The following is a 25,140-nucleotide window of genomic DNA, read 5'->3' on the forward strand; positions in this document are numbered from 1 at the left end:
GTAATCCTTTTCGCAGTTTCTCAAAACTGTAAACACAACATAAAATTTAATAATCCTTTTCGCAGTTTCTCTAAAAGTTTCTCTGAACTTTTTTTTTTTTTTTTTTTTTTTAATTCTTATGGGATAAGAACAGTAAACACCGTATTTTGTATCTCCTACGACTCGGAAGTCAGACCCCATTTCCTCAATAATGCTAAAATTTTAAGGCTCAAAGTTGGTTTGGGGCCCAATCAAATTACAAATTGACTTGAAAGATGTCAAAATGGAAAATATAACTTTTTATGAGCAAATAAATTTATTTTTGAAAAATAAAAGGCCATGGAAACCCTCGGCCTGCGTACGTAGACCTATTGCATGCATATACAAGCACGGACCTGCACACGCAGTTAGAGTTCTAGAAATTATGAAAGACAAGTTTTTCTGCATTAATGTTGAGATTTGAAACGAATCTCACATCGTCTGAGAGCCGTTCCAAACCCTTATTTTCACACTATATAAAGTCATACATGGTACATTGTCAAACACACAAAGAAAACCCTAAGGGAAAACCTAAGATTCACTAGAAATAGTCTAGTGAATCAAGAGGGAGTTTTTCACAAAACACCCCAAAGTCAATTTTATTTTCATTGGGACATTTTCTAGTCTTGATCTTCAAGTTTTGACGTTTACTAATCATTTGTGTTTGGTTGTGAATAGATTTAATTGAGGGGCGGTCAAAATCATGCCAAAGAGCTTTTTGTTGTGAGGTATTTCTTTCATTTTTGCTTTTTAATCTCTTTTTAGTTTCACTTCCTTGCTTTTGCTTAGTTTAGGTTTTAGTTGTTTTCTATTTTAAAGCATGCTAGGTTGTTAGATTTGTTATTTTTTAGTTTCTATTCTTGCTTTCTGGGTTTGGGTTCTTTAGGGCATGTCTGTGTGCGCCTGTTTCTGCATGCGTATGCAAGCTCGAAGTATGCGTACGCATACAATTGGCCTAGATACACGGGCCTATGTATGCGCACATGTACTTGTACCTAGAAACCCTAATCTAAGTTTTTCTACTTTTGCTTCTTTGTTTCTTTCATATCATATGCCCCTGTTTTGCTCATTTAATGCCTTCTAAGTCTCTGTTTCTCTGTTTAATTGTTTGTTTGCCTTTAACATGCTAGATTAGGGTTTTCCTTTATTTCTTGCTTTAATACCATGAACATGCATTCATATGTCCATCCATTGATGCATAGGTGCTGTGATGCAGTAAGGTAAGTGAGGTAAGTCATGCATTCACATGAACATGCATTTTGGTTGATGAACATGATGAATATGTTTGTTTAATGCTTGATTTCATGTCTAATTGTTTGGGATATATTTGATGATTGATACCTTGTTGCCATGCCCATGTTTTTGTCTTGATTTGTTTGCTGCCTTGGATGAGATGATTACCATAATAGATGTATGCTAGGGATTGTGATGGTATGAAAAGCATGATAGAAATATGTTAGGTTTTGGGATGAAATGTCATATTGTATGCTTAGATGTATGCTAGTGTGTGTGTGTGTTTAAGATGCAATGTTGAGTGTGCCTTTAATAAGATTAAGACGTAAGACATAATAAGTGAAAATCAAGCCACGGGTCGGGCAGTTTTAGGTGCTTAACACCTTCTCAAGACTATACTTAAACTCCAAACCTATACTCTGGTAGTAAGATCAAGTCCTTCCATGTAAGGGCACTATAGTCATGGTTCTTAGACCATAAAACTAGGTGACGACTCATTTTCTCTACCTCGGTCCACTCAGCCAAAGCGTACTACCCAAACCACGTGCGGTGCCCACTTGGACTTCTGTTACTGTATGCTTTTTATAAAGCTCTGAATTGTTATTTTTTGGATCTGTCAAATTCATTGGTTTCAGTGGTTGATAACTCCTTTACTAGCAATCGCTTTAATAATTTCAAATCACCATAAGCCATAAGCATTGCAAAAAACCTAAAGCTACTAGGCACTAGCCCAATACTTGTAGCCCACGTATGAATTCAATTTATATCCATCTTCCTCTAAATGAAACCTTGACTCAAGCCCAAATTTCCAACTCAAATAAAATTGTCACATTTCTCCAAAAAAAAAAAAAAATTTTGGTCACACGCCACATTTTGGATTTTAGCTTTAACACTAAAAAAAAAAATATATATATATATATATATATGTGGGGCCTGAAATTTGAAATCTCAGCTCACTTCACATTAAGGGCCCAAAGCCCAAGCCGAGGAGCCTACTGCCGAGGACGTATGACGAAAGCTCCTTAACGGCCCAAGAATGTGGCCGAGGACGAGCCCACACTCAACACCTCACAAAACGTCTGTGGGAAAAGGACAAACTTAGTACAAGAGCAGCACAAACGAGAAAGCTGCCAACACCATAATGTGGAGCCCAGCGCCTGACAAGCCCATACTCCATACCATGCTATCCAGTTTTTCCCAACCACTCTGACGTATGAATTGCTAGGACGAGTAATTACCCCAGATAAGGAGAAACTGACACGTAGATGAAGAAAGGGAAGTGAATACTAGTATAAAAGGGAAAAGAGAGCTAAAGGAGAGGGGAGGAGGCCCCCGGAGAAAGAAGGAAGAAAAAGGAGGAATAGTGAGAATGTAATGCTCCTCGGACTAATTCCGAGGAGTCAAACCTTTCAAACTACATTGATGCAAGGCTCAGCTATACAGTCCAAACCCATCTTTGTATGATCGCTCATGAAACCAGGACCAGACCAAAACCCAGCGCCCCAAAGGCAGGCCTTTCCAAACCCACTCTCTACAAATCATATTGTTCGGGCCCTTTACACACGAGCCCAACGTCATCCTTGGGTCGTTAAAAATCGTGTCCCTACAATTGGCACCGTCTGTGGGAAGGCTTGCGCGTTAGCCCAGGTGGCGATAGAGTCAACTCTCTAGCAAGTAAAGGTTCGCGGGGTTTCCTCCATCTCCGACGACATGCAGTTGTTGCTCCGACATAAACTTCTGCTAGGGGCTACACCCTGCAGTGCCAACGGCGCGGGCAGCTCTAGGGGCTTCCGGCCTCAAGCCAACTCTCCCCGCTATGGTCTAGGGGCTGACCTTCGAAAAACAAATAAATACAGAGAAAAAACTACTCAAAAGAAAAATTACAAGTTTTGGACAGAACCAAGGCCTTGCATGGTTCTCGGACTCAAGCTTATGGGGAAACCAAGTACTCAAAAGAAAAATTACAAGTTTTGGACAGAACCAAGGCCTTGCATGGTCCTCGGACTCAAACCTATGGGGAAACCAAGTACTCAAAAGAAAAATTACAAGTTTTGGACAGAACCAAGGCCTTGCATGGTCCTCGGACTCAAGCCTATGGGGAAACCAAGTACTCAAAAGAAAACTTACAAGTTTTGGACAGAACCAATGCCTTGCATGGTCTTCAGACTCAAGCCTATGGGGAAACCAAGTACTCAAAAGAAAAATTACAAGTTTTGGACAGAACCAAGGCCTTGCATGGTCCTCGGACTCAAGCCTATGGGGAAACCAAGTACTCAAAAGAAAATTTACAAGTTTTGGACAGAACCCAGGCCTTGTATGGTCCTCGGACTCAAGGCTATTGGGAAACCGACTACCTAGAAGAGACAACATGGGTTTAGGCACGGCCTGGATGTCATATGGACATTAGAATCTATCCGAGGAGAATTCCCCATTGATAGTTGGGCTAATCCCTAAACCACATGGATTCCCCGGTTTATCCTCGGATCCTCAATACCAAGAGGATTGATGCAATATATAGGGCAATATGTTGCCAAAAATAGAGTCGAAGTCCCTCACTGCTCGGCTACCCTCTCAGATGAATTATTTAGAGTTTATCGTTCTCGGACGGTCGCCTTGCCTGCATTATGAAGCACTCGGCCATTATCCCGGTTAGTTATATGAGTTTTAATTTACTGAGAATTATCATTATTATGCTTGATAATATCGATAAACTAGAATTAGTAGGTTTCTGTTTCAAGGTTTCCTGCTCTAAGTATCATCAAAGGAAAGCACACACGTAGCATACCCATGCTCAAAATAATTGTTGCAGAAAGGAAAAGTATATAAAAAGAAATAAATTCATCTTTTATTAAAACAAAGGAACAGTACAGCGTACATTGAAAGAGCTCAAATAAGCTCATACTGAAACTAACTACACAAAACAAAAAAGAAAAAATACAAGGGAATTAAGAAAAAGCCGAAGAGTAGGTGCAGGGGAGAGACGTGCTACCACTTTAAAACTTCGTCTAGGGGAGCCATTCCTCAATACTTTTACATGCCTATAACTCAGGCAGCAAAAGAGCCCGACTTCGGGTCGACACCGTTGAAGAAAAGGTGCCGGGAGTCCAACTCGAGGTTAGCCCTGCTGAAGAAAAGGTGCAGGGAACCGAAAGTTGATGAGCCTCCACGGAACCACGCCTGCGGTATCGCAGACGGCGCTGATGGCGGAAAACCTTTCTTCTGACACACCAAAAATCTAGTGTGACCAGAACCTGCTTCGGATTTTGACTGAAAGAGGGTGGGGTACCGTCCCCACCATATCCAAGCTGGAGGACACCTTAAATCTGTGCCTCCCCTGCCCAGACCACATCACCTTAAGTCTTGGAAGGGTCCGGTGCCTCTGTGGCAGGTGAAGTTCCTCTGCCTCCACCCAAGCCTCAGACATGTTGCACTAAGGGAAGACAACACTAGAGGTGGGAACTAGTTATGGATAAAGGGTTATGATTTTGAAGAGAGCAGAAGGGTTTATACGCCAAGAGAATAACCACCTATCCTACTTATATAAGGGGTAAGGAGGTGTCATTTAATTTAATTTGAGCAGATTCCCAAGAAACGCTGCAGACAAAGCAACTCTGGCACAATTTCCAACACCATCTACCACCACAAGATTTAAAGGTCCTCGTGAAGGCGCGCCTCGAATACTGAAACATTAAAAGGACACTGCGCGGGTGAAGAATAAAGTAATGCCTCTTAAATTCGGCACATGTCCCATGCAAATGGAAGAACACAAACAGCAATAAGGTGCGGAACTTGAGCAAATCGCGAGACGGGCCCAACATCACCAAAACCCTCCTCCCCAACTAAAAAGTCGGGAAGCAGGATTTTGAGGGGCTATTGTGGGGCTTGAAATTTGAAATCCCAGCCCACTTCACATTAAGGGCCCAAAGCCCAAGCCGAGGAGCCTATTGCCGAGGACGTATGACGAAAGCCCCTTAACGGCCCAAGAATGTGGCCGAGGACGATCCCACACTCAACACCTCACAAAACGTCTGTGGGAAAATGACAAACTCAGTACAAGAGCAGCACAAACGAGAAAGCTGCCAACACCATAATGTGGAGCCCAGCGCCTGACAAGCCCATTCTCCATACCATGCTATCCAGCTTTTCCCAACCACTCTGACGTATGAATTGATAGGACGAGTAATTACCCCAAATAAGGAGAAACTGACACGTAGATGAAGAAGGGCAAGTGAATACTAGTATAAAAGGGAAAAGAGAGCTAAAAGAGAGGGGAGGAGGCCCCCGGAGAAAGAAGGAAGAAAAAGGAGGAATGGTGAGAATGTAATGCTCCTCGGACTAATTCCGAGGAGTCAAACCTTTCAAACTACATTGATGCAAGGCTCAGCTATACAATCCAAACCCATCTTTGTATGATCGCTCATGAAACCAGGACCAGACCGAAACCCAGCAGGTAGGCCTTTCCAAACCCACTCTCTACAAATCATATTGTTCGGGCCTTTTACACACGAGCCCAACGTCATCCTTGGGTCGTTAAAAATCATGTCCCTACAATATATATATCAATTGGGGCCTTTTTATCTTTTATCCATAAAAAATAATTGTTATAATTATATAAAACTATAAGGCTGTCGAGTTTCGAGTGTGGAGTTTATGATGACATTTTAATTTTTTGCAAATGACATGCTTCAACAAATGGTGGATATTTCACGGGTAACCCTAGCTTGCAAAAATATAGTTGTACCTTCAAATTATCACATTCTTGGTTTCAAGAATTTTTTTTATTAAGCAATGAAAAGAAAAAAAAATGTTTTGTATAATTGTTGAATTCCCAAAAATAGAATATTTTTATCGTAATGCAGTTCAAAACTTCAAGAAATAATCATTAATTGGTAGTTTTTTTTTTATTATATATATATATATATATATATATATATAAGATAGAAATTCTACTCTAACTTAATCTAAGTGTATATGTGTGTGAAACTTTTGGAGAATTGAACATTGGCCTTTGTCCTCCACACCCCACAAGCAAGGTTTTCAGACCCAGACCGTTCATTGAACCGTAAAAGGGAGAGGTTCAAGGTTTTTGAGGTTGAACCGAGGTTTAACCGGGGTTGAACCGTGATGATGTTATAATTAATTTAATAATTAATTAAAGCCTAAATATAGATATTAAATTTATGAAACTAGCAAAATTGACAATATATCTATATATGTGAGGGAAATTTAATGATTTTCAAGCATATATTTAATAATTAAATAAGAAAGTTAATAAAATAAAATAATAACTATGAAAACATTAAAATTTATGATTAATATTTGAAATAAAGTTGAATGTCTTTGAAGGATTTTAATTATAATTTTTTTTTATTCCTTGTAAGAGATGGATAATTTAATTAAGTAGAATAAAATTGTGTTAAATTGGTTTTTTTTTTTTTTTTTTTTTTTTAAATTATAAGGGGTTGGACTGCACGGTTCTCACCGATTCGTGCGGTCCAACCCCGGTTTTAGGGGTTCACGAAATTAACAAAAAATCCGGTTTTTTAGGTTTAAAAAACCAGTTTTCATCCCGGTTCCTGGTTTTCACAGTCCGACCTCCCAATCCGGTCCGATTCTAAAAACTATGCCCACAAGTACTTAAAGTACTTATACTTGTGGAGTGACCATCGCATCAAGGGTATGCGATGGTATTATTTGGTAGTTAATGGCATTGCGTGTTGATATTGGTGCTCTCCTTTGCCTTTATTAAAGAAATATCATGGTTCCAATAGAAATATATCTTCCGGAGATATTGCTCTGCTTCTATCTTAAAAATATATATAAAATAAATAAATAAATAAAGAAGGAAGAAGAGAGTAATGCTACAGATGATCAAACACAAATTATTTTACACTATTTTTACAAATTGTTGATGTGGTTTTAACATTTTCTAAATAATTATTGGTAAATAAAAATGTGATATTAGTGGTGGGCTCAAATTAGACTAGTAAGAATTTGTTACATCAATAATTTGTAAAAATGTTGTAAAATACTTTGTCTTTGTAGCATTACTAAAAAAAAGAAAAAAAAATTTACTATCGCATACCCTTGGTGAGATGGTCATTTTATAAGTATAAGTTCTTTTGGGGTGTGTGAGGTAAGGGTTGGGTTTCAAGTTTTCACCAAGGAGTTTTACACACATATACACTTAGATTAGGCTAGAGTAGAATTTCTATCTTATATATAAAAAATAAAAATAAAAAGTAATGTTAGAGATACAAATTTTTTTACAAACTGTGGATGTGGCGAATGATTATTGGTAAATGAAAAAATGATGTTAATGGCGGGTTTAAATGAGAACTAGTAAGAAGTTGGTCATATCAATAGTTTGTAAAAATATTGTAAAATAGTTTGTAAGTATAACATTACTTAAAAAAAAGTGTACTTTTGCCTATGATACAAAAAGTAATACTATGTTAATAACAAATTTAGATGACATTTACTAGTTCTAAACTAGACTCATCACTAATATTATTTTTGTAACAAACTAACAATTCATAATAGGTTACCACTTAAAATTTGTTATGAAAACTTTGTAGATTAAACATTACGCATAACACAAAACCTTGTCAATATTTTTAAGATTCTTTTCAAAGGAATGCTCTATATTCACAACAAATTTTAAATGACAATATATTATTGACTTTTATTTACAATATTTTTATAACAAATTTTAGCCCATAATCTCTTATTATGGGTTCTCATTTAAGCCACCACTTTTGAGAAAAGTTAACCAATACTCCAGATGCATTGGTGTAGAATATTTTTACAAACTTTTTACGGGAAAAAAAATATTATTATTTTTTCTAAAAAAAATTTATAATTTATTTTTTAAAATAGTAAATAAATAAATTAATTAATTTAATTTTAAAAAGTAAAATAATTATTTTGATAGATTTTTATATTTTCAATGAAAATGGTGTTAAATTTTTTTTTAAAATAGGTTATTAGCAAATGTTATGTTTACGGCTGTTCTTAATAAACCATTTAAAAAAAAAAATTAATACATTTAAAAAAAAAAAAAAAAAAAAAACTATTTAAACACTATTTTTTTTTTCATACAAATTTCCTTAAAATAATTCTCGAATTTGTTAAGAATTGCCGGCACCTTGTATCCTGTTACTTTTGCTGCAAAAATACAGCGTACCTGTAGTCCCCAGCATTTCTCTTCTTTTGAGATGTTTCCGTGGCACGCAGTGCGGCAGTAATGACCACTGGCTACTGCACCGCATCTAATTCCGAAACGCCACGTTATCGTTCTAAAAACCACAAGTACGTCCATACGAGATCACCCAAAATCATATCTCCCGCCAAAAATCCCCAATCACATGCACTCGATATCATGCCACGTGTACACTCCGAAACAATCACTTTCGTCCACGTCTTCCTTAAACCCCAAAAAAAATCCAACCTCACCCGTTAAAAGACCGCCGTCTAACGACAACAGGTGGCGCGCATCCAACGGCTCAGATTTCCCTCATTACCTTCCTCTTTAAATTTGAATCCACACCCAAGGCGGTCACAATGTGAAAATGGATGGATTTATACACAAGAGAAGAAAGAGAGAAGCGAAGGCCAAAAACGGGGTCGTAAAGCTCAACTCGGAGTTGTTTTCGGGTTCGATATCGGTGATCGGAAGGCAGAGAGTGATGGAGGACGCGGTGAAGGTGGTGCACGAGTTTGTTTCCGTGGCGGGAAACCCGTACCATTTTTTCGGAGTGTACGATGGGCACGGTGGGGCCAGGGTGGCGAGCGCGTGTAAGGAGAGGATGCACGCGCTGCTGGAGAAGGAGGTGGTGGTGGAGGGAGGGGGAGTGGTGGTGGAGTGGGAGAAGGTGATGAGGTCGTGCTTTTGGAAGATGGATGAGGAGGTGAGGACTGGAGGTGGTTGCGGTAGTGGTGGGGCGAAGGTGGAGATGGTGGGGTCCACGGCGGTGGTAGTGGTGGTTGGGAAGGAGGAGGTAGTGGTGGCTAATTGTGGAGACTCGAGAGCTGTGCTGTGTCGCGGCGGTGTCGCCGTGCCACTGTCACGTGATCATAAGGTGAAGTGGCTCCTATGTGTGAAATGCTATAGAAAACAAATGTCATATTCTTTCTTTTCAAATTTTAACCTACGTGGCAAATTGTTGGGTCCGTTTGGATTAGAGAGCGAGGAGGAAAGTAAAGTTAGCTAAAAATAAATTATATTTGGGACAATTTTACTGAGTTTACTCTACTCTCCTAGTCCTCCTCATCCAAACGGATCGGTAATTTAGTAATGTCACGGATATAACTTTCTTTATAATGAACTTGACAATAGTTGAAATCGTTCACATTCATAGACTCATTACTTAGGTCACTACTATTTTAACAATTGTGAAATTTTTTTGTTAAAAAATGTTGAATCTGTATTATGATATTTATTGTAATTAATACGTCACTATCATATGAGATTATTACTTTTATAATAATTTTAATTTGTCACCTTAATCGTTTGGGGGAAAAAAGAAAAGAAAAGAAAAGAAGAAGTGAAATTTGTTGTGACGATAGATTTAATTAATATGGGTATAAGAACGAAAAAAAATTAAGGTAATAACTTATATATTTATTTAATATTAATTTGATTCCGATATAAATTTTAGGGGGGAAAAACTGTTTGAATTTGATTTCGGATGGTAATTTCTATCAAGGTATCGGTATGGACCATATATATATATATATATATATATAGATAGAGTTCAGGTGAACTGCAATGATTTAAAAAAGAAAAAAAAAGTCAAAGACTTTGTAGTTGAATTGGCACCTTCCCATGCACAAAATGTTTGGGGTCTAGAGGGGAAAGAGTTCGAACTGCAGAATTAGCAACATGTTGTAATTATTTCTCTAAAAAAAAAATAAAAAAGATGGTTGAGGGAGCCGTTTAAAACTAGGGTCGATATTGGGTCTCTAGTTGAGTTTGCCAATCTACAGGGATTACCATTTCACACCCACAAAGTGGCTTGTCATTGCAAATTTTCAGTTCCAGATAATGCAACCATCACAATTTTGAACTTCATCAAGCATTAGACTGTATCTAATAGCCTTATATTTTTAGCTGATAGTAGCTTAGAAGTCAACACCTTTACACTGTAAGATGCTAGGATACATAATGGGAAAATTTTGTCAGCATTTCAGAATTCAGAGCATGACTATAGGTTTTAGTAACCTAAAATATTGGAAAACCAAAAGGTGTGTGCTATATGGAGCTTATTCCAATGACAATGTCCCTATAAGTGTTAAAATTCTTCTTTTCTCACTTTTTTTCTTCTTTGAATTGGTCATTGTCGCAGTAATTGTTTGTTATGCAACGCTATAATTCATTGTTTGAGTCTGCATTGATGGAGACAAGTGTGTGTGTGTTAAGTAGCTTTTATAAATCCACATAGCAGATTACAATTTCACTGGAATTGAATGTAGCAGTATCACAATATGAATCATTCTGCAGTTTTCTTTTGCATGTTGTGATGTCAAGATGATGTGGTGAACCAATATATAGAAGTAGACCAAGTATAGTACTATGTGGTATAACCTTAGTTTTCTTATTCAGTAACTTAAGGTGGTATTGATTTGTTGCAACATAATGCTATAACAAGTGAATTGTGCTTTACACAAAAGTTTCGCATAAATCTTTTAAAGAGACATATCAAGAAAGGGGGTGAGATGGGACGGACAATAGACCCCTACTCCCTTGACGCATGGTCTGTGCATAGGCTTGCATACAACCTGTATGCAACTAAAATTAAAGGTAACTAGTGCAAAGAGGTTGATGATGCCAAAAATTGTCAGTGAGTCACACGGTTCTCACGTGCTCTAGACAGAATTTACGAAACAGAAACAAAAAAGACCTTGCAAAGAATACCGGTGTGGTACCGGCCAAATACCCTCTGAAAGTTATGTTAGAGAACTTTCACAACTCTAGAGTGCTAGAACTGTGATAAATTATGCGGACTTCGGTTTGAAAGGGTTTTGGGGTTTTTAAAGTGACGTAGAGCTGACATTCGTTTTTTGGTAGAGAGGGTTTTTTTCTTGTAAGGAAGATCTTCATTAATGCATATATTTTACGGGATCCTTTTCTTATAGGGATTCCCTTGACTAGGGTTAACTATGGGGTACAAGATATTTCCTTGCATAGATATTTGTAGAGGCCAAGCAAAGCCACGCTGGACCTGTCACGCTCTTTTATTCCCTTTGGCTTCTTTATTCCCATCGGCCTCTTTCTTCCAGTCGGCCTCTCGTTCCGTCGTTTCGTGTAGATGTCGTCGGGTATTGAAGTTGGGTCAGCGGCCAATGGCATTGTCACTTTCGTACTTCCGTATATGCATGTGAAGCTAACGGGCTAAATGGAGCCATCGGCTTCCTCGTATGTAACGAATTTTTCTTCTTTTTGAAAACACCCTTGTCAGAGTTATACCGACAAAATTTGTAGAATCCTATCGTTGCACAGAGTTGCAACTCGGAACTTTATCTTGAACCATTTCACTTGAAACCTTCTTAGGAAAACTAATGGGAATCACAGTTACTTCTTGTGCAGCCGGACAGAGCTGATGAAATGGAGAGAGTGGAAGCAGCAGGAGGAAGGATCTTAAACTGGAATGGCTCTCGTGTCCTTGGTGTACTTGCTACTTCAAGATCTATAGGTATGTGCACAAGTTACGTATGCACTTGTTCCACCTCCTATATTCATATGTTTGATTATAGTTTTGACTTTGATATGATGCAGGAGATCACTATTTGAGGCCATATGTGATATCCGAACCAGAGGTCACTGTCACAGAGCGAACTGAGTTAGATGACTTCCTTGTAATAGCCAGTGATGGTCTATGGGATGTTGTCTCAAACAAGTTTGCCTGCGAGGTCGTAAGAAGATGTCTTGATGGCCAAATCAAGCGGAGGATTTCAGAGGTGTCGAGTGAAACTACTGCTGGAGATGCTGCAGCAATTCTAGCAGAGCTGGCAATGTCTCGGGGGAGCAATGACAATATCAGTGTCATAGTAGTGGAGTTGAAGAAGTGACAATATCAATGTCATAGTAGTGGAGTTGAAGAAGTAGAGCTACTGCAATTCTTGTTAATATAGATATGATATCATTGATCTCTTTTTCTGGTAAACTTCAATGTTGTACTGCTAGAGAGCCTAGAGTTGTTAAATGAATGTACAGGGCTGTTTGGGTATACACGTGAGTAAAAATAAAGAACTTTTGAATTAAATTATAAACTAAAACTTAAATTTTTAGGCTTAAACTTTGGTCTAAATTGAAGGCTTCTCACTTGTTATCTTCTCAACAAGTGGTGCATGTATGGAAAGCCTAATCCATACGAATGATCTTAGAAGGTTCAACAAGATCAAAGAAGAATGATGCAATATTGAGAGATTCCCATTGTATACAGTCATCAAACGGTTGCAAATTTGATCATACCTCTCCTCAACAACCTTCCTTTAAAGCCTGAAGCTCTGGACAAGTTTTGGTGGCTCTGTAAATAATTTTCTTTACAGCCGATGGCCTTATATAGGATGCTTTTGCAGCAAATGACACCAAAATCACATTCACAATTCTTGATACCAGCCTGTTGGGTGCAATGGTATTTGTCACACCCCGAACCCAAGTATAAAGATAGACACGTGACAACTGCCACACGCTTATAAAGTAAGCACCCTACAAGTGTGCAAGGCCTTCTTAGCAACTAAAATTTATCCTAAAAATTAAACCAAATAAATTCAAAATATCTCAACAATTTTCTTATGAGTAAATCTCCAATAATTTAATAGGAACAAAATCCAAACCTCATGAACATAATGCCAATTGGCCAATAAATATAAAACTATTAGAAAACCATCCAATCCCAAAATCACTAAGCTTCTTTTCCTACTCACAACACAACATCAAAACTCCCAAAACTTGCTATTTTTCACAATCTGAAACTAGAGGAAAAAAAAGGGGGTGAGTTGACAAATCAATAAGTAACCAAAGTCCTAATAAGTTCTATCAAGCAATAGATTTGTAAAATATGAGATGTAATATGTGTTTTCAAAAGTTATAATATACTATGTGTTTTCAAAATAACTGAAGAAGTTTCATAGTCTCAAAATAATAAGTCGCACAAAGGTCACATACTTTAATCTTACAAATATATAATAGACGGTTTAGAAAATGGTCAGTTTTCCATATATCAAAAGTTATAACTTACAATAGATTCCAAAAACACATAAGCATTTCTAGTGACACAAAATAGTTCAAATACTCAAACATTTCAAAAATCACATACGTAGTTTTAAGGACTCAAGATATTCAAATATTCAAATGTAATTCATATTCTTAACAATCTTATGACTATGATCACGCTATATCCCCGTGACTAAGCATCGGAGTACCAATGAATAACCCTCATTGGCTGGGTATCAGAATACCAATGAATAACCCCTATTGGTTTGAGTATCAGAATACCAATGAATAACCCCCATTGGCTGGGTATCAGTGTACCAATGAATAACCCACATTGGTTTGGGTATCAGAGTATCAATGAATAACCCCTATTGACTGGGTATCAGAGTACTAATGAATAACCTCCATTGGTTTGGGTATTAGAATCAATTCATAGTCAGATTGTTCATAATCATATATATGAAATCATAGTTTCTAATAAAACCAATTAGGATAAGGTTACTTACCTCAGCTAGCTCACCACAAGAACTTCTCCCTAACACTGTCTCTAAAATCTTTAGATATCACCTAACAATTTTAAAGCACCATTTACTCAATAATCAAATAATAAGAATAACCTACAAGTTACTTGACCAAATGAGAAACTTCTAAAGTCTCCAATAATTTCTTACTATTAACTCTCCTACAGTTTCTCTATGGCTATATTCCACATTCTATCATTTGTATTAACTCCATTTGAAATTTGTTTCACACAAAATCCCAAGCACTGTGTAACATGAGACTCTCCTTACACAATTCTTTAGGCTAAAACTTAAAAGCATTCATAAGGATTGAATACTTTGTAAAGCTGAGTACAATCTCTAACAAACAACCTTTGTCTCTTATCTCCATAGACTCTAAAGTCTAATAGGCTATTGGACTAATGGTGGTCTAACCAATAGTCCACTGCTTCTTATAATAAATATTCACAAAAAGAGTAATATGCACCCAAAGCAACTCCATGCCCAACAAAGCACTAGAATTAACGATATTACAAAGAAACACGTGCAATGAAAAAAAAAAAGGATTTTATCGCCCAATTCCAACCCTTCTCTATTTACACTTATGTCGTAAAACCCATAGAAATTTTTTTTTACATAATTCCGCTACTAGCCAAAAATACCAACATAAAATATACTCTAAATCCAAGTAAAGCTTAGATTTGACAACAAAGAGATTTATTGGCTCTTACCTCAATTGTGTAGTCAATCATTCTCTACTTCAGTCCTTTGAGTAGCCTCCTCTCTCAAAATCTCTCTCTATATTATTTTCTAAAAAAAACTCCCTTATAATTATAAATTATCAAATTGACCCCACAAAAGATTTACTTAAATACCCTTCCTTCTAATCTTTTTTTTTTTTTTTTTTTTTTTTTTTTTTTTTTTTTTTTTTTTTTTTTTTTTTCCGGGTATTACAGTATTGATTGACACAAGCCACAAATCCAGTGCAAAGATTTACTTAAATACCCTTCCTTCTAATCTTTTTTTTTTTTTTTTTTTTTTTTTTTTTTTTTTTTTGGGTATTACAATATTGATTGACACAAGCCACAAATCCAGTGCCTGCCCATTGCTTTGATCCTCACCCGTTAAAGAGTATATTATAAATAGGCGAAAATGCACTTTTAGTCCCTACATTTTGGGTCGGTTCTCAATTTGGTCCTTAAATTGATTTCACTCATAGGTCAGTCCCTGATTTCAGAAAATCATTTTTATTTTGATCCCTACCGTCAACCCAGTAACAGAAAATACATACGTGGCAAACAGAATGTATTGTTGGCATATTAGATGCTGACGTGGCTAATAAAATAAAATAAAAAACTACATCAGCATGCCATGTCATCGTCTAATTTAAAAATAATAATAATTTATCAATTTGAAAAAAATTATAAAAAGATAAAAACAAAATTAAAAACATAAAAATACATAGTTTCAGATTTGAACGTGAATACACAAGAACTCAAGAACATGATCCCAGATCACAAGAACGCAAGAACACAAAATTTCTGGGCATTCAACATCTTTCCCAGAAAATTTCACCAAACATTGAAAAAATTCACATCTGAAAAGCCGATGCCTAAGATTTTCATCACAGCATTTTCTTTCCACTCAAAACCAGAAATTTTCTTATGAAACAAACACACACAAACCCAGAAAATCATCAACATTTTCCCCAGAAAATCAAGATTTTCTTTCAAACCAAACACTAATCACACCTCATTGCCGCATCAATACTTATCTCTCCTTTTTCTCTTTTCTCCTTTTTCTCCTCAATACCACAAAAACCCCGTACACACCACCACCACTACCAACATAGATTCATCCATATCTCGCCGCCACCACCACCATGGGCGACTTAACGGACACTTTGATGCCGTCAACGACTCCTCCGCTTCCAACCCTAGCTTTAACTGCACCTAACGTTGCTACTCCGCAATCCTCGCGTCCATTACCTGTCCACGAAGATTGTTGGAGAGAGGACGCCACGTCGACGCTCATTGATGCCTGGGGTCGCCGTTACATGGAGCTTAACCACGGGAATCTCCGTTTCTCTAATGGAACCCTGACTTTGTCGTGGATTTTCTTCAATCGTCTTGACTCTTTGATTGGATCTAATGTGACGTTAAGAAGCTGACTTCGACTCCAATTCCGATTCAAATTCAACATCCTCCGTCGTTGTCTCAGTCTCCTTTGATGGGGGTTCCGTTGTATCAACATCAACTACCATCAATCTCGGCCCATCTCTCTCTAAACCCAAATCAAACCCTAATCCCAAAAAGAAAGCCGAAAGAGAGAGAAAGCTGAAAGAGAGAGAGAGCTTCAGACCAGATTTTTGTAGAAAGAGAGAGGGAGAAGAAGCTTGATCTGCTCGCCGTTGGTTTGCTTGTGAGCTCCAGCGCGTGGTGGAGAAAGAAGGTTGAGTGAGGTTTGGCCATGGATAGTGGAGAGTGAGAGACTCTATCCATTGAGCGTGAAGAGAGAGAGAATTTGAGATTAATCATTCATAGCGTAGGGATTTTTTTTTTAAGCTGATGAGGTTAAAGAATTAAAAAGATAATGATTTTTGATTTTTTAAGAAATGATTTTAGTTTAAATTAGATTTAAGGTTTTTTATAATTTAATTTACTCTTTTTTTTTTAATTTTCTGAGTTGGCTTTTTTTATTAATTTAAATGCTGACGTGGCATTTAAAAAATATTAAATATAATTTTTATATTATTATTTTAGGCAAAAATACAAAACTGACCCTCTAATTTTCACCGTTTTTCATTTCAGTCCTCTAACTTTCAATTTTTTGTCAATTCAAGGATCCGTTACTGTTCAGCTACTTTTGCCGTTTAAAACTACGCCGTTTTTGCTTGTGGTTTAAAAAAAAAAAAAAAAAAAAAAACCATTAAGGGGAACGACGACGTCATTCCCCCTTCCCCTGAAATCAAAAGAAAGAAATCCCTGAGAATTAAAAATCACCCAAAGATTTGGCTCGGGAGAGAGAGAATGGAGGAGTCGATCTGAAGCTTTTGTGGAAGCTTAAGTTCATTCTGCAACCACGTCGAGTCCAGTTGCGACGCTCTCAAGCAATCCAGCACGCCGCGTATCAATCGCAACCGACGATCTCAACCTCTTCGGCACCGTCTCTTTCGAAGAGCTCTTAGGTTACTGCAATGAGGTCTACAAGAAGAACCAGTCCGATCTCACCGAACTCGAACTTCGCCTCAAGGACTTTGGATACAGTCCCGGTACAATTTCACGCTCAATTCCTGTTTGATTTTTAGTTTCTGACAAATAATTTATACAAAGCATTTGCCAATGTTGATTTTGTTACTTTCTTTCTTTTGCCATAGAAGTTGAGCTTGATGATGAAGATGAGGTTCGTAGTATATCTTTCTTTTGATTTCAGGGGAAGGGGAACGACAACTCCCCTTAATGTTTTCTTTTTTTTCAGATTTTTCAGTTCTTACGGCAGTAGTAACTGAGTAGTAACGGAATCTTGAATTGACAAAAAATTGAAAGTTAGAAGACTGAATTGGCAAAAATGAAAGTTAGAAGAATGAAATGAAAAATTATGAAAGACAGAGGGTCAGTTTTGTATTTTTGCCATTATTTTATTAGCTACGTCAACCAACAGTGTATTTCGTTTGTCACGTATTCATTTTCTATTACTGGGTTAACGGCAGGAATCAAAATAAAAACAATTTTCTGAAATCAGGGACTGATCTAAGAGTGAAATCAATTTATAGACCAAATTGAGAATCGACCCAAAATATAGGGACAAAAAGTGTATTTTCACCTTATAAATACCCACATGCCTCATGACCAGAAGAAAAATGTTTTAGCACGAATTCAAGATTATTATTTCTGATTGTTTTTTAAATTTAAGTGATTTCTGTCATCTCAAGGATAAACACACCTTGCAGTTCCAACTTCCAAGTGCGTTGATATAGGAGCAATATATGTGTTTATACTGTCTATCCTGTTCAATCAGACAATTACTTGTTTCATCAAGTTTGGTATAGAACCCCAACATGTAACTTATTAGTTTTTACCCAAAATGTTTTAGCACAAATTCAAGGTAATTATTTCCGACTGTTTGGGAATTTAAGTGATTTCTGTCATCTTAAGGATAAACACACTTTGCAGTTCCAAGTGTGTTGATATAGGAGCAATACATGTGTTATACCATCTGTCCTATTCATGTAGACAATTACTTCTTTCATCAAGTTTGGCATGGAACCCCAACATGTAACTTTTCAGTTTTCCCCGTTGGTATCAGCAATTTATGAATCAGCATACACACATGAAAAAGTAATTATCGCATTGGCATGTTGCTAATTGAGTAGTTATCTGTAAATTGTCTTTGTTGAGCTAATCAGCTCCACAGAAGAGGCACCCAACAATACATTTTCTAAAAGTTGGATTCTTGTATTATTGGACTACTAAAGGAGCAATTAATTTTGAAACATGGTATCAGCAATATCCTGGTAACTATCTCTATTGATAATTCATGAACTCCATAAGACCATAAGAAATCAAAATGAAGCCATTAACAGAAGTCATCACAATTTGTCAATTACACAAGTAAATGGAGATAATGTTACTCAAACTATATTCATATGGGAAACAAGAATTGTTGCAAAGCTTACAACATATAGGAAACGAGAAATGTTGCAAAGCTTACAACATCACACAACAAAAACTGACACCCAAAGTTTCTTTGAAGTAAAGAAAGTAAAAACTCGAAATATATTGAGAAGTCATTTTCTTTACTTCTCAATCGTCACTCTTTCACTGCCCCTCTCTCAGATCACTCTATATAAGTAATGAAGTGGAGAAGAAAGAGGATGAGCACACTTTTTAAACCGTCCCTTCGCTCCTTTCTCCCTCCAAGCTACAGACTTATTTATCCTACTTTCATCTAAAACCCTACTAAGATCCCAAATCAACAAGTAAAGATGAAAATTTTAAAAGAAAAAGAAAAAGACCTTTCTGGACTGCATTTGTATAGCTGCACAATTCTTACATTACAACCCCAGAAACTGTGTGAACCTTCCCATAACTGTGTGAACCTTCTTTGTGTATCTTAGTTTGTTTCTTAGGCCAAAGTGTAGCTTGAGACAGATACGTCTGCTGGAGAAGAAGAATGAATGTAGACAAACTCAAGACTCTTTCCAGCAGCTAAAGAGTTGAGCCATGATGGAAAAACATAGGAATCACCGGACTTTGTAAGTCCCCACATAGGACCATAAAGCTTGGATATTGAAAGCTTGAGATCTGTCAGTGTCTTAGCAGACTTGTTTGTCACAATAGTGGAATATCTGTAGAAATTCTTCCCATTTGCAATCCATGAAGTTGTCAACTTCTGTTCTATGGCAATTGGGCCAGAAGATGCTGCTGCAAAACATAATCCTCAGTTAGACCATATTTTCCAATACACACTTAAAAAGAAGTTAAGCTCATCTCTAAACAAATTTGGTAAATTCCAAGGCCCATGAGAGGTCAAAGTGTACCTGGAGCTGGAGTAACTTTGGGTTGTGGAGTTGGCTTTGGTTGGGTAACAGCAGGCTTAGGCTTAGGTGCTGGGGCAACCGCTGTAAGAAAATTTATCCATCAAATATCATGATTAAATGCTCATAATAAGGCAATGTGAGAAAGTGAATTTTAGAGATGATCATGTTATAGTGCATTTACCTGGAAGGAGTTGGTTATACCCGCCATGACCACCACTTAGTCGTGCCAATAAACCGAAAAGAGGAGCATTGTTGTAGGTAGCAGGCTCAGTTTGCTCATAATTGTCTCTTTGATCAGCAAAGTTGTCATAGGCATCAGGTCCACCAACGACTGCACCAACAAGGAGATTGGGATCGCTTGCTTTTTTGCTGAACCAAGTGGCATAACCTCCTCGGCAAGTGACAAATGAAGGGTTAACCTTGATGGAAACAATTGAGGAAGCCCTGTGGTGAACTTGTTGTGGGTAGTTGTTCCCATATCCCACCATGTAACTTGTGGCTCTTGGATTGTCCCCAAGAAGGTAGTCCACCTGAGAGTTTTAACATTGCATAACATCAATTATATGCTTCACATAACTTGATAACACGTTTTTGTGTAGTGTTAACTTGTGCAAATCTTTATTACTTGTGATATAATCAAAGCCCCAATTCAACAAAAACAATGTAGAATTTGCACAATATGATTGAATTACCTGTTGTTTGGAGAAGGAGATAAGCTCAGTTGGTGAAACATTGCCAGAAGCACAATTCATATTTTTTCCAGCAGAAGAAAGATAATCAGAGTAGACAGCAGTCAGAAAAGATGCACTAGTCACAAATTGCATGTTGTTCCACCTTTGGCGGAAGATAAGGCCACCGGGAGTCTTTTGAACATTCTTACTGCCCTTTCCAAGGGAATTGCACATGAAGGATTCTGCCTTCTCCTGGTACTTTTCAAAAACTGATGCATAGCCACCAGCTTTTCCTTGCATTAGGAACTGCAAGAGAATAGAAAAACCATTTATTCAAATTTTTCACTACTGTTACATGGTTGAGGATTTGATTAACAAATTGTCATACAATGAAGTCCTTATTGACATGCAACATATTTTTGAAGAAGCAAATCAAGTTGTTCAGTTCATGAATTATTTACTTTGGCCACAAGTGTCTGAACCCCAGCATACTTCACATCCCAACTGAACTCACTCATGCTCCATCCAGTTCCACCAAGATTATCACCATTTTTGCCAAGGTAGTTCAAGTAGTACTGGTTGTCAGTTGCTTGGTACAACCATGCAGCAGCCCATAGCAACTCATCCTACACACCAAAAAAATCAAATCAATATAAACATGCTACTAATACACTATAATAGATTTAGCAAGTCTTCAAAATTAATTCAAAACCTCTCTTATCAATCCAATATATGGTTCAGATTAGATATTACCAATTTAAAGTGTATTTAATGTCACGCTATTAAAAATTAAAAATTCTGTGACACCAAACATGGTTTATGTGAAAAATAAAAAACTTACATTGTAACCACTGATGGATTGGTAGTACTTTTGGGCCACAGAGATACTGCTATCATATTTGCCTCTGTATTTGTCGGCAAAATCAAATAGCTGAAGACCAAAAAAAAAAGAAGAAAGAATTATGAATAAGAAAATATAAAAATAAAAATACTATGGTAAAGGTAATGCATGCAATGTAATATCAGGAGAAGTGTGAGGTTGTTTTGGGGATAAGTGACTTTTACAAGAGCACCGACAGAGTTCTCACGTGACAAGACAAGACCATCACTATCGCGACCTTTTCGGATCGTTACAACTGGACGGTTCAGATCTGAAAGTACGTAGATCTGTACGGTCAGCCGACACTGCCCGTGATAGACGGGCAAAAGCTCCCACTTCCACGATCCAAAATGTGCGCCGAAAATGCATTAAATTTTAATGCAGAAACGACATGTATTGGTAGGGGTCCAGTTTCTTCTTCTTCTTCTTCTTCTAATAGTGGTGTGTAATTTATTGTGCATCTACATTTTATTGTTAAGTGAGTGAAGCTAACTCTTCTTCAAAAGGTTACCTTACCTTATCTTTTTTATTCTTTCCTTTTCTAGACAACTAGTTGCAACGTGACATTAAATGAGACTCTAAGTAAGTAGTTGGATTGAGACTCAACAGCCTAACCCCCATTCTTAATTTCATATATGGGATATCACATGACTGTTTACTGTTAAGTGTTAATACTCACTTAAACTAATTCACCTTGCTTTGAAATTTTAATTTTACCTTTCACAACATATAAAAATGGGATATCAACTTTGTGGTATTTCACACTTCTATTATGAAAGATAATTTCGATTCAAATTTCCTCCCTATTTGTTATAAGCATAAAAAAAAAAAAAAAAAAAAAAAAATTGAACACTTCTTATTATTTAATGATTTAATGTTATAGCTTAAAGGAATAGTCTTAAAATCTTTTTACAAGAAACAATTTTTTTTTTTTTTTTTATAGGATACAAGAAACAACTTGCAAAACATGTATAGACTTTTTTTTTTTTTTTGGAGTAAACAAAACATGTATATAGAATGAGCTATTGAAAATTAAGTTTTTTGTTTTTTTTTTTTTTCAATTAAATTAAGTTTTGGGATTCAATTTCTCTCACATATATATTTTCTTTAATAAAAAAGAATTGAAAATTGAAACCGACTGTCAAGTTAGGGTTTTCTCAAAAAAAAAAAAAAAAAAAAAAAAGACTGTCAAGTTAAGGTGTTGAAATTTCCCATCCTGTCTCGTAATTTGCGCAATAATTAATAGGGGTCAACAATTAAGGTTACAAGACAAGTAAAAAGCTGGTTGATTCTCCAGATTCCACAATAAATGGCAGCAATAGGCAAAGGCAACGACCGCTCTGACAAAAGTTACCAAGTGTAACTGCCTCATTAACTATGACTAACCATTTTCATGTGCGGTCAAGCAAAAAGGCTTTGAAACTGAAATTTGCGTCAGTCAGTTATGCTCACCATAGCCCACCTAGCTAAAACATTGGGCGCAGCGCACAAAACGTATGTGCTAACCCATTGTGGTCCACACTCAGTTTCTTTTCTTTTCTTTTCTTTTCTTTTGTTGGAGAGCTAATAAGCTAAAGTCTACACACAAAGTTTTAGCGTAATTTCCTTTCTTCTTTGCACCAAATTTTCTTCTTCTTTAAGAAACCATAACAAGCCAACGAGTTCTGAGTGAATATGATATAAGGTCAAAGTTTATTGTTATTGGATGCGTGCATAACTTATCAATTCTAAGAAAAATGTGTTTATTAAATGTGTGTTATGTATTAATGAACAAATAAATTATTATTAAGACCCATTTGAATGTATGAGCAACATATTCTAACTTGTTATGAAAAAGCAATATCAAAATAAAGAGTGGGTTTAAACCTGGTGGGCATGGCTTAGGAGCTCATTGGCATAGGCAGGGTTGGAGTGGCGGAAGACGAGGGAGGCGGCGGCCATGGCGGCAGCGGTTTCACCGGCAAGATCCGACCCGGGATTGCTTGGGTCAATCTTGTAGGCATGGCGGTCGGTGGTCATGTCCTCTGGCCTTTGCCAACAGTAGTGATCACTGTTTCCATCTCCCACCTAACCATAACATTAAAAAGTTAATTTTAAAACTAAAGTAAATAGTAAATACCATCACAAAATTGTTGGGTTCCGGTCCGAATTGTAAAAAGGTACTAAAAAAATGTCAATTTTGTGATGCAGTTCTAGTGATCAGGGAGTAATTATATTTTATTATTATTGGTCAAAACGGGCTGGGCGTTGATGCCATTATACCAATCAAAAAAAATCCAATTTTTGGACAATTCATTTTTCTTTTAATTAGGAAAGCTACCATCAACCACTATATCGATTTAAAGTGATGCTAACAAGTTGAGCAAAAAAGTGAGGGGTTAAGAGGGAACTGTTGGAATAGAATAAATAATGTTTGATAAAGTTGGGAAGTTGGGTTTTGTGTGTGAGAGAAACAGTGAAGAAGAAAGAGAGGTCTTTGAAAGTGAAAGGTACCTCTCCATAGAGAACATAAGGTTCTGGGTGTGCTTTAATGAGATAGTCAGTACCCCACTTCACAGCATCTATAGCATGGCTTAGCTCTCCACTTGAAGCCATTTGCTTCCCATACTCAATTATGCTCCATGACATCATTGTTATTGTAAATGCCATTGGCAAACCAAACTTAACATTGTCCCCTGCATCATAGTACCCTCCAACTAGATCCACCTGCACATTTTGATACATATTAGTACTATACAACAACTTGTTACACGTTTTCAACAGTAAAGTTTCAAACTTTGTATTGCAAGCCCATTGAATTGTAATAAGGAAATGTAAGGACTCTGTTTTTAATGTGGGAAATGAGCTTACTCCACTAGCTTTGCCATCTTGCAGACCAGAATTAGCTCTCCATGTGACTCTTTGGTTGTGGGGAAGCTCACCAGATCTCTGAGCTTCAAAAAAGAGAATGCTTTTGCTCAGAGCTTGACCATAGTCATGGCCAGCTAAAGCAAAAGGAAGCCCAAGAAGCAAAAACAGAGGAACCATGGAAATGAGTCTCACAAAACTCTCCATATGGACAATTAACACAAAAGAGATTTCAAGAAAAATGAACCCAAATGCAGAGACAGCTCCGTTCAGTAACAAATGCTATATAAATTGCTAAAATATGGGATTGTTTTTCCTCTTTTTCAAGTTCCTATAACAGAAAAAAGGAGAAACCTTTAGCTCTTCGCTGGCCTCCCCACAGAAATGTGGTTTAATTAGAGAAAAAATGGCAATGTTGGTATGGTTTATCAGTTAAAATTTCTGATAAAGCAACCAAATAGAGAGGCTCCTATAGGAAGAAACTTTGATAGACAGAGGGGAAGAGTGAGAGAAGGGGTAGAGCTCAATGGGAGGTGCTGAAGGGTCTATATATTGAGGAACCGAGACCCGAAATACCAGCAAAGAGAAAAATAATAATAATAATAATAAAAATCAAAACTTTTTTTAAATAATTTAATTCTTTCATCAAATATTTCTCTTTTAGAGTGCTGGAAACGGTTGAGAAAGGACAGGGTCATGTGGGTGTCCCTGGTTGTATACAGTTCAGGTCGGTGTGGATTTAATGTATTTTTGGTTAAAAAGAAAAAAAAAATTAATTTACTAGTTACTGCTACCACAATAAAGGATAGGGTCAAAATCTTAAATCCCATTTTTTTTGCTTCATTATATACTCCACAAATAAAACATTCCACATATCCATTTGTTTTACTAAATGTTAAATTTAGGTTTTCTATTATTTCAATTTCTTAAAATAAATAAACCATCATATTTAGATAATTAAAATAACAGAAGGCATAAATTTAGCATTTAATAAAATAGATGGATATGTGAATGTAACATATTTTTATTTGTAGAGTATATAGTGGAGTAGGAAGAATGAAAGTATATAGTGGAGTAGGAAGAATGAAAATGAAGATGTGGACTCATAAAGGAACAAGAAAGTAAAATAAGTAAATAAGTTTTTGAACTTTTTAATATTGTAATTAATCATAAAGATTGATGGAAACTTTTTATGGGTTTAATGGTTGTCTGAGGTTTTAGACATTATTTTATTT

General features: G+C 36.6%; 2 protein-coding genes and 1 long non-coding RNA gene across 5 annotated transcripts; 2 read left to right on the forward strand and 1 right to left on the reverse strand.

The window, feature by feature from the left end:
• Positions 1-8,626: 8,626 nt before the first annotated feature.
• Positions 8,627-12,522, forward strand: LOC126713325 (probable protein phosphatase 2C 8). 2 transcript variants are annotated; one of them, XM_050413058.1, is made up of 3 exons: positions 8,627-9,332; positions 11,825-11,945; positions 12,029-12,522. In XM_050413058.1, exons 1-3 carry the CDS (start codon positions 8,823-8,825, stop codon positions 12,319-12,321), a joined length of 924 nt encoding a protein of 307 aa, XP_050269015.1. In that variant the 5' UTR covers positions 8,627-8,822; the 3' UTR covers positions 12,322-12,522. The 2 variants fall into 2 exon arrangements, with proteins under 2 accessions (XP_050269015.1, XP_050269016.1); XM_050413059.1 differs by having other exon boundaries at positions 8,631-9,332; positions 11,840-11,945.
• Positions 12,523-16,908: 4,386 nt separating this feature from the next.
• On the forward strand, positions 16,909-17,644 carry LOC126713327 (uncharacterized). Its single transcript, XR_007651321.1, has 2 exons — positions 16,909-17,239; positions 17,345-17,644. It is a non-coding gene; the product is annotated as an uncharacterized LOC126713327 (long non-coding RNA).
• A 939-nt stretch (positions 17,645-18,583) lies between these two features.
• On the reverse strand, positions 18,584-24,435 carry LOC126713326 (endoglucanase 6). 2 transcript variants are annotated; one of them, XM_050413061.1, is made up of 9 exons: positions 23,909-24,435; positions 23,552-23,764; positions 22,925-23,125; positions 21,020-21,109; positions 20,640-20,804; positions 20,200-20,484; positions 19,689-20,037; positions 19,508-19,588; positions 18,584-19,388 (listed from the first exon to the last, which is right to left on the reverse strand). In XM_050413061.1, the coding sequence occupies exons 1-9, from the start codon at positions 24,110-24,112 to the stop codon at positions 19,093-19,095; spliced, it is 1,884 nt and encodes a 627-aa protein (XP_050269018.1). In that variant the 5' UTR covers positions 24,113-24,435; the 3' UTR covers positions 18,584-19,092. The 2 variants fall into 2 exon arrangements, with proteins under 2 accessions (XP_050269018.1, XP_050269017.1); XM_050413060.1 differs by having other exon boundaries at positions 18,584-19,391; positions 23,909-24,434.
• Between the last annotated feature and the right edge of the window lie 705 nt (positions 24,436-25,140).

This window comes from Quercus robur, chromosome 2, assembly GCF_932294415.1.
Source record: "Quercus robur chromosome 2, dhQueRobu3.1, whole genome shotgun sequence".
Classification (NCBI taxonomy): Eukaryota; Viridiplantae; Streptophyta; class Magnoliopsida; order Fagales; family Fagaceae; genus Quercus; species Quercus robur.

What these genes read in the sequence shown, in the direction of transcription:
- LOC126713326 (XM_050413060.1), bottom strand. Translation starts at nt 24,112, where the DNA reads ATGGAGAGTTTTGTGAGACTCATTTCCATGGTTCCTCTGTTTTTGCTT. An exon ending in TCTCCTTCTCCAAACAACAG is followed by an intron (nt 20,038 to 20,199) that starts GTAATTCAATCA and finishes TAAAACTCTCAG; the next exon opens with GTGGACTACCTTCTTGGGGA. An exon ending in GTATAACCAACTCCTTCCAG is followed by an intron (nt 19,589 to 19,688) that starts GTAAATGCACTA and finishes ATTTTCTTACAG; the next exon opens with CGGTTGCCCCAGCACCTAAG.
- LOC126713325 (XM_050413058.1), top strand. Translation starts at nt 8,823, where the DNA reads ATGGATGGATTTATACACAAGAGAAGAAAGAGAGAAGCGAAGGCCAAA. An exon ending in CACTGTCACGTGATCATAAG is followed by an intron (nt 9,333 to 11,824) that starts GTGAAGTGGCTC and finishes TGGGAATCACAG; the next exon opens with TTACTTCTTGTGCAGCCGGA. An exon ending in TGCTACTTCAAGATCTATAG is followed by an intron (nt 11,946 to 12,028) that starts GTATGTGCACAA and finishes GATATGATGCAG; the next exon opens with GAGATCACTATTTGAGGCCA.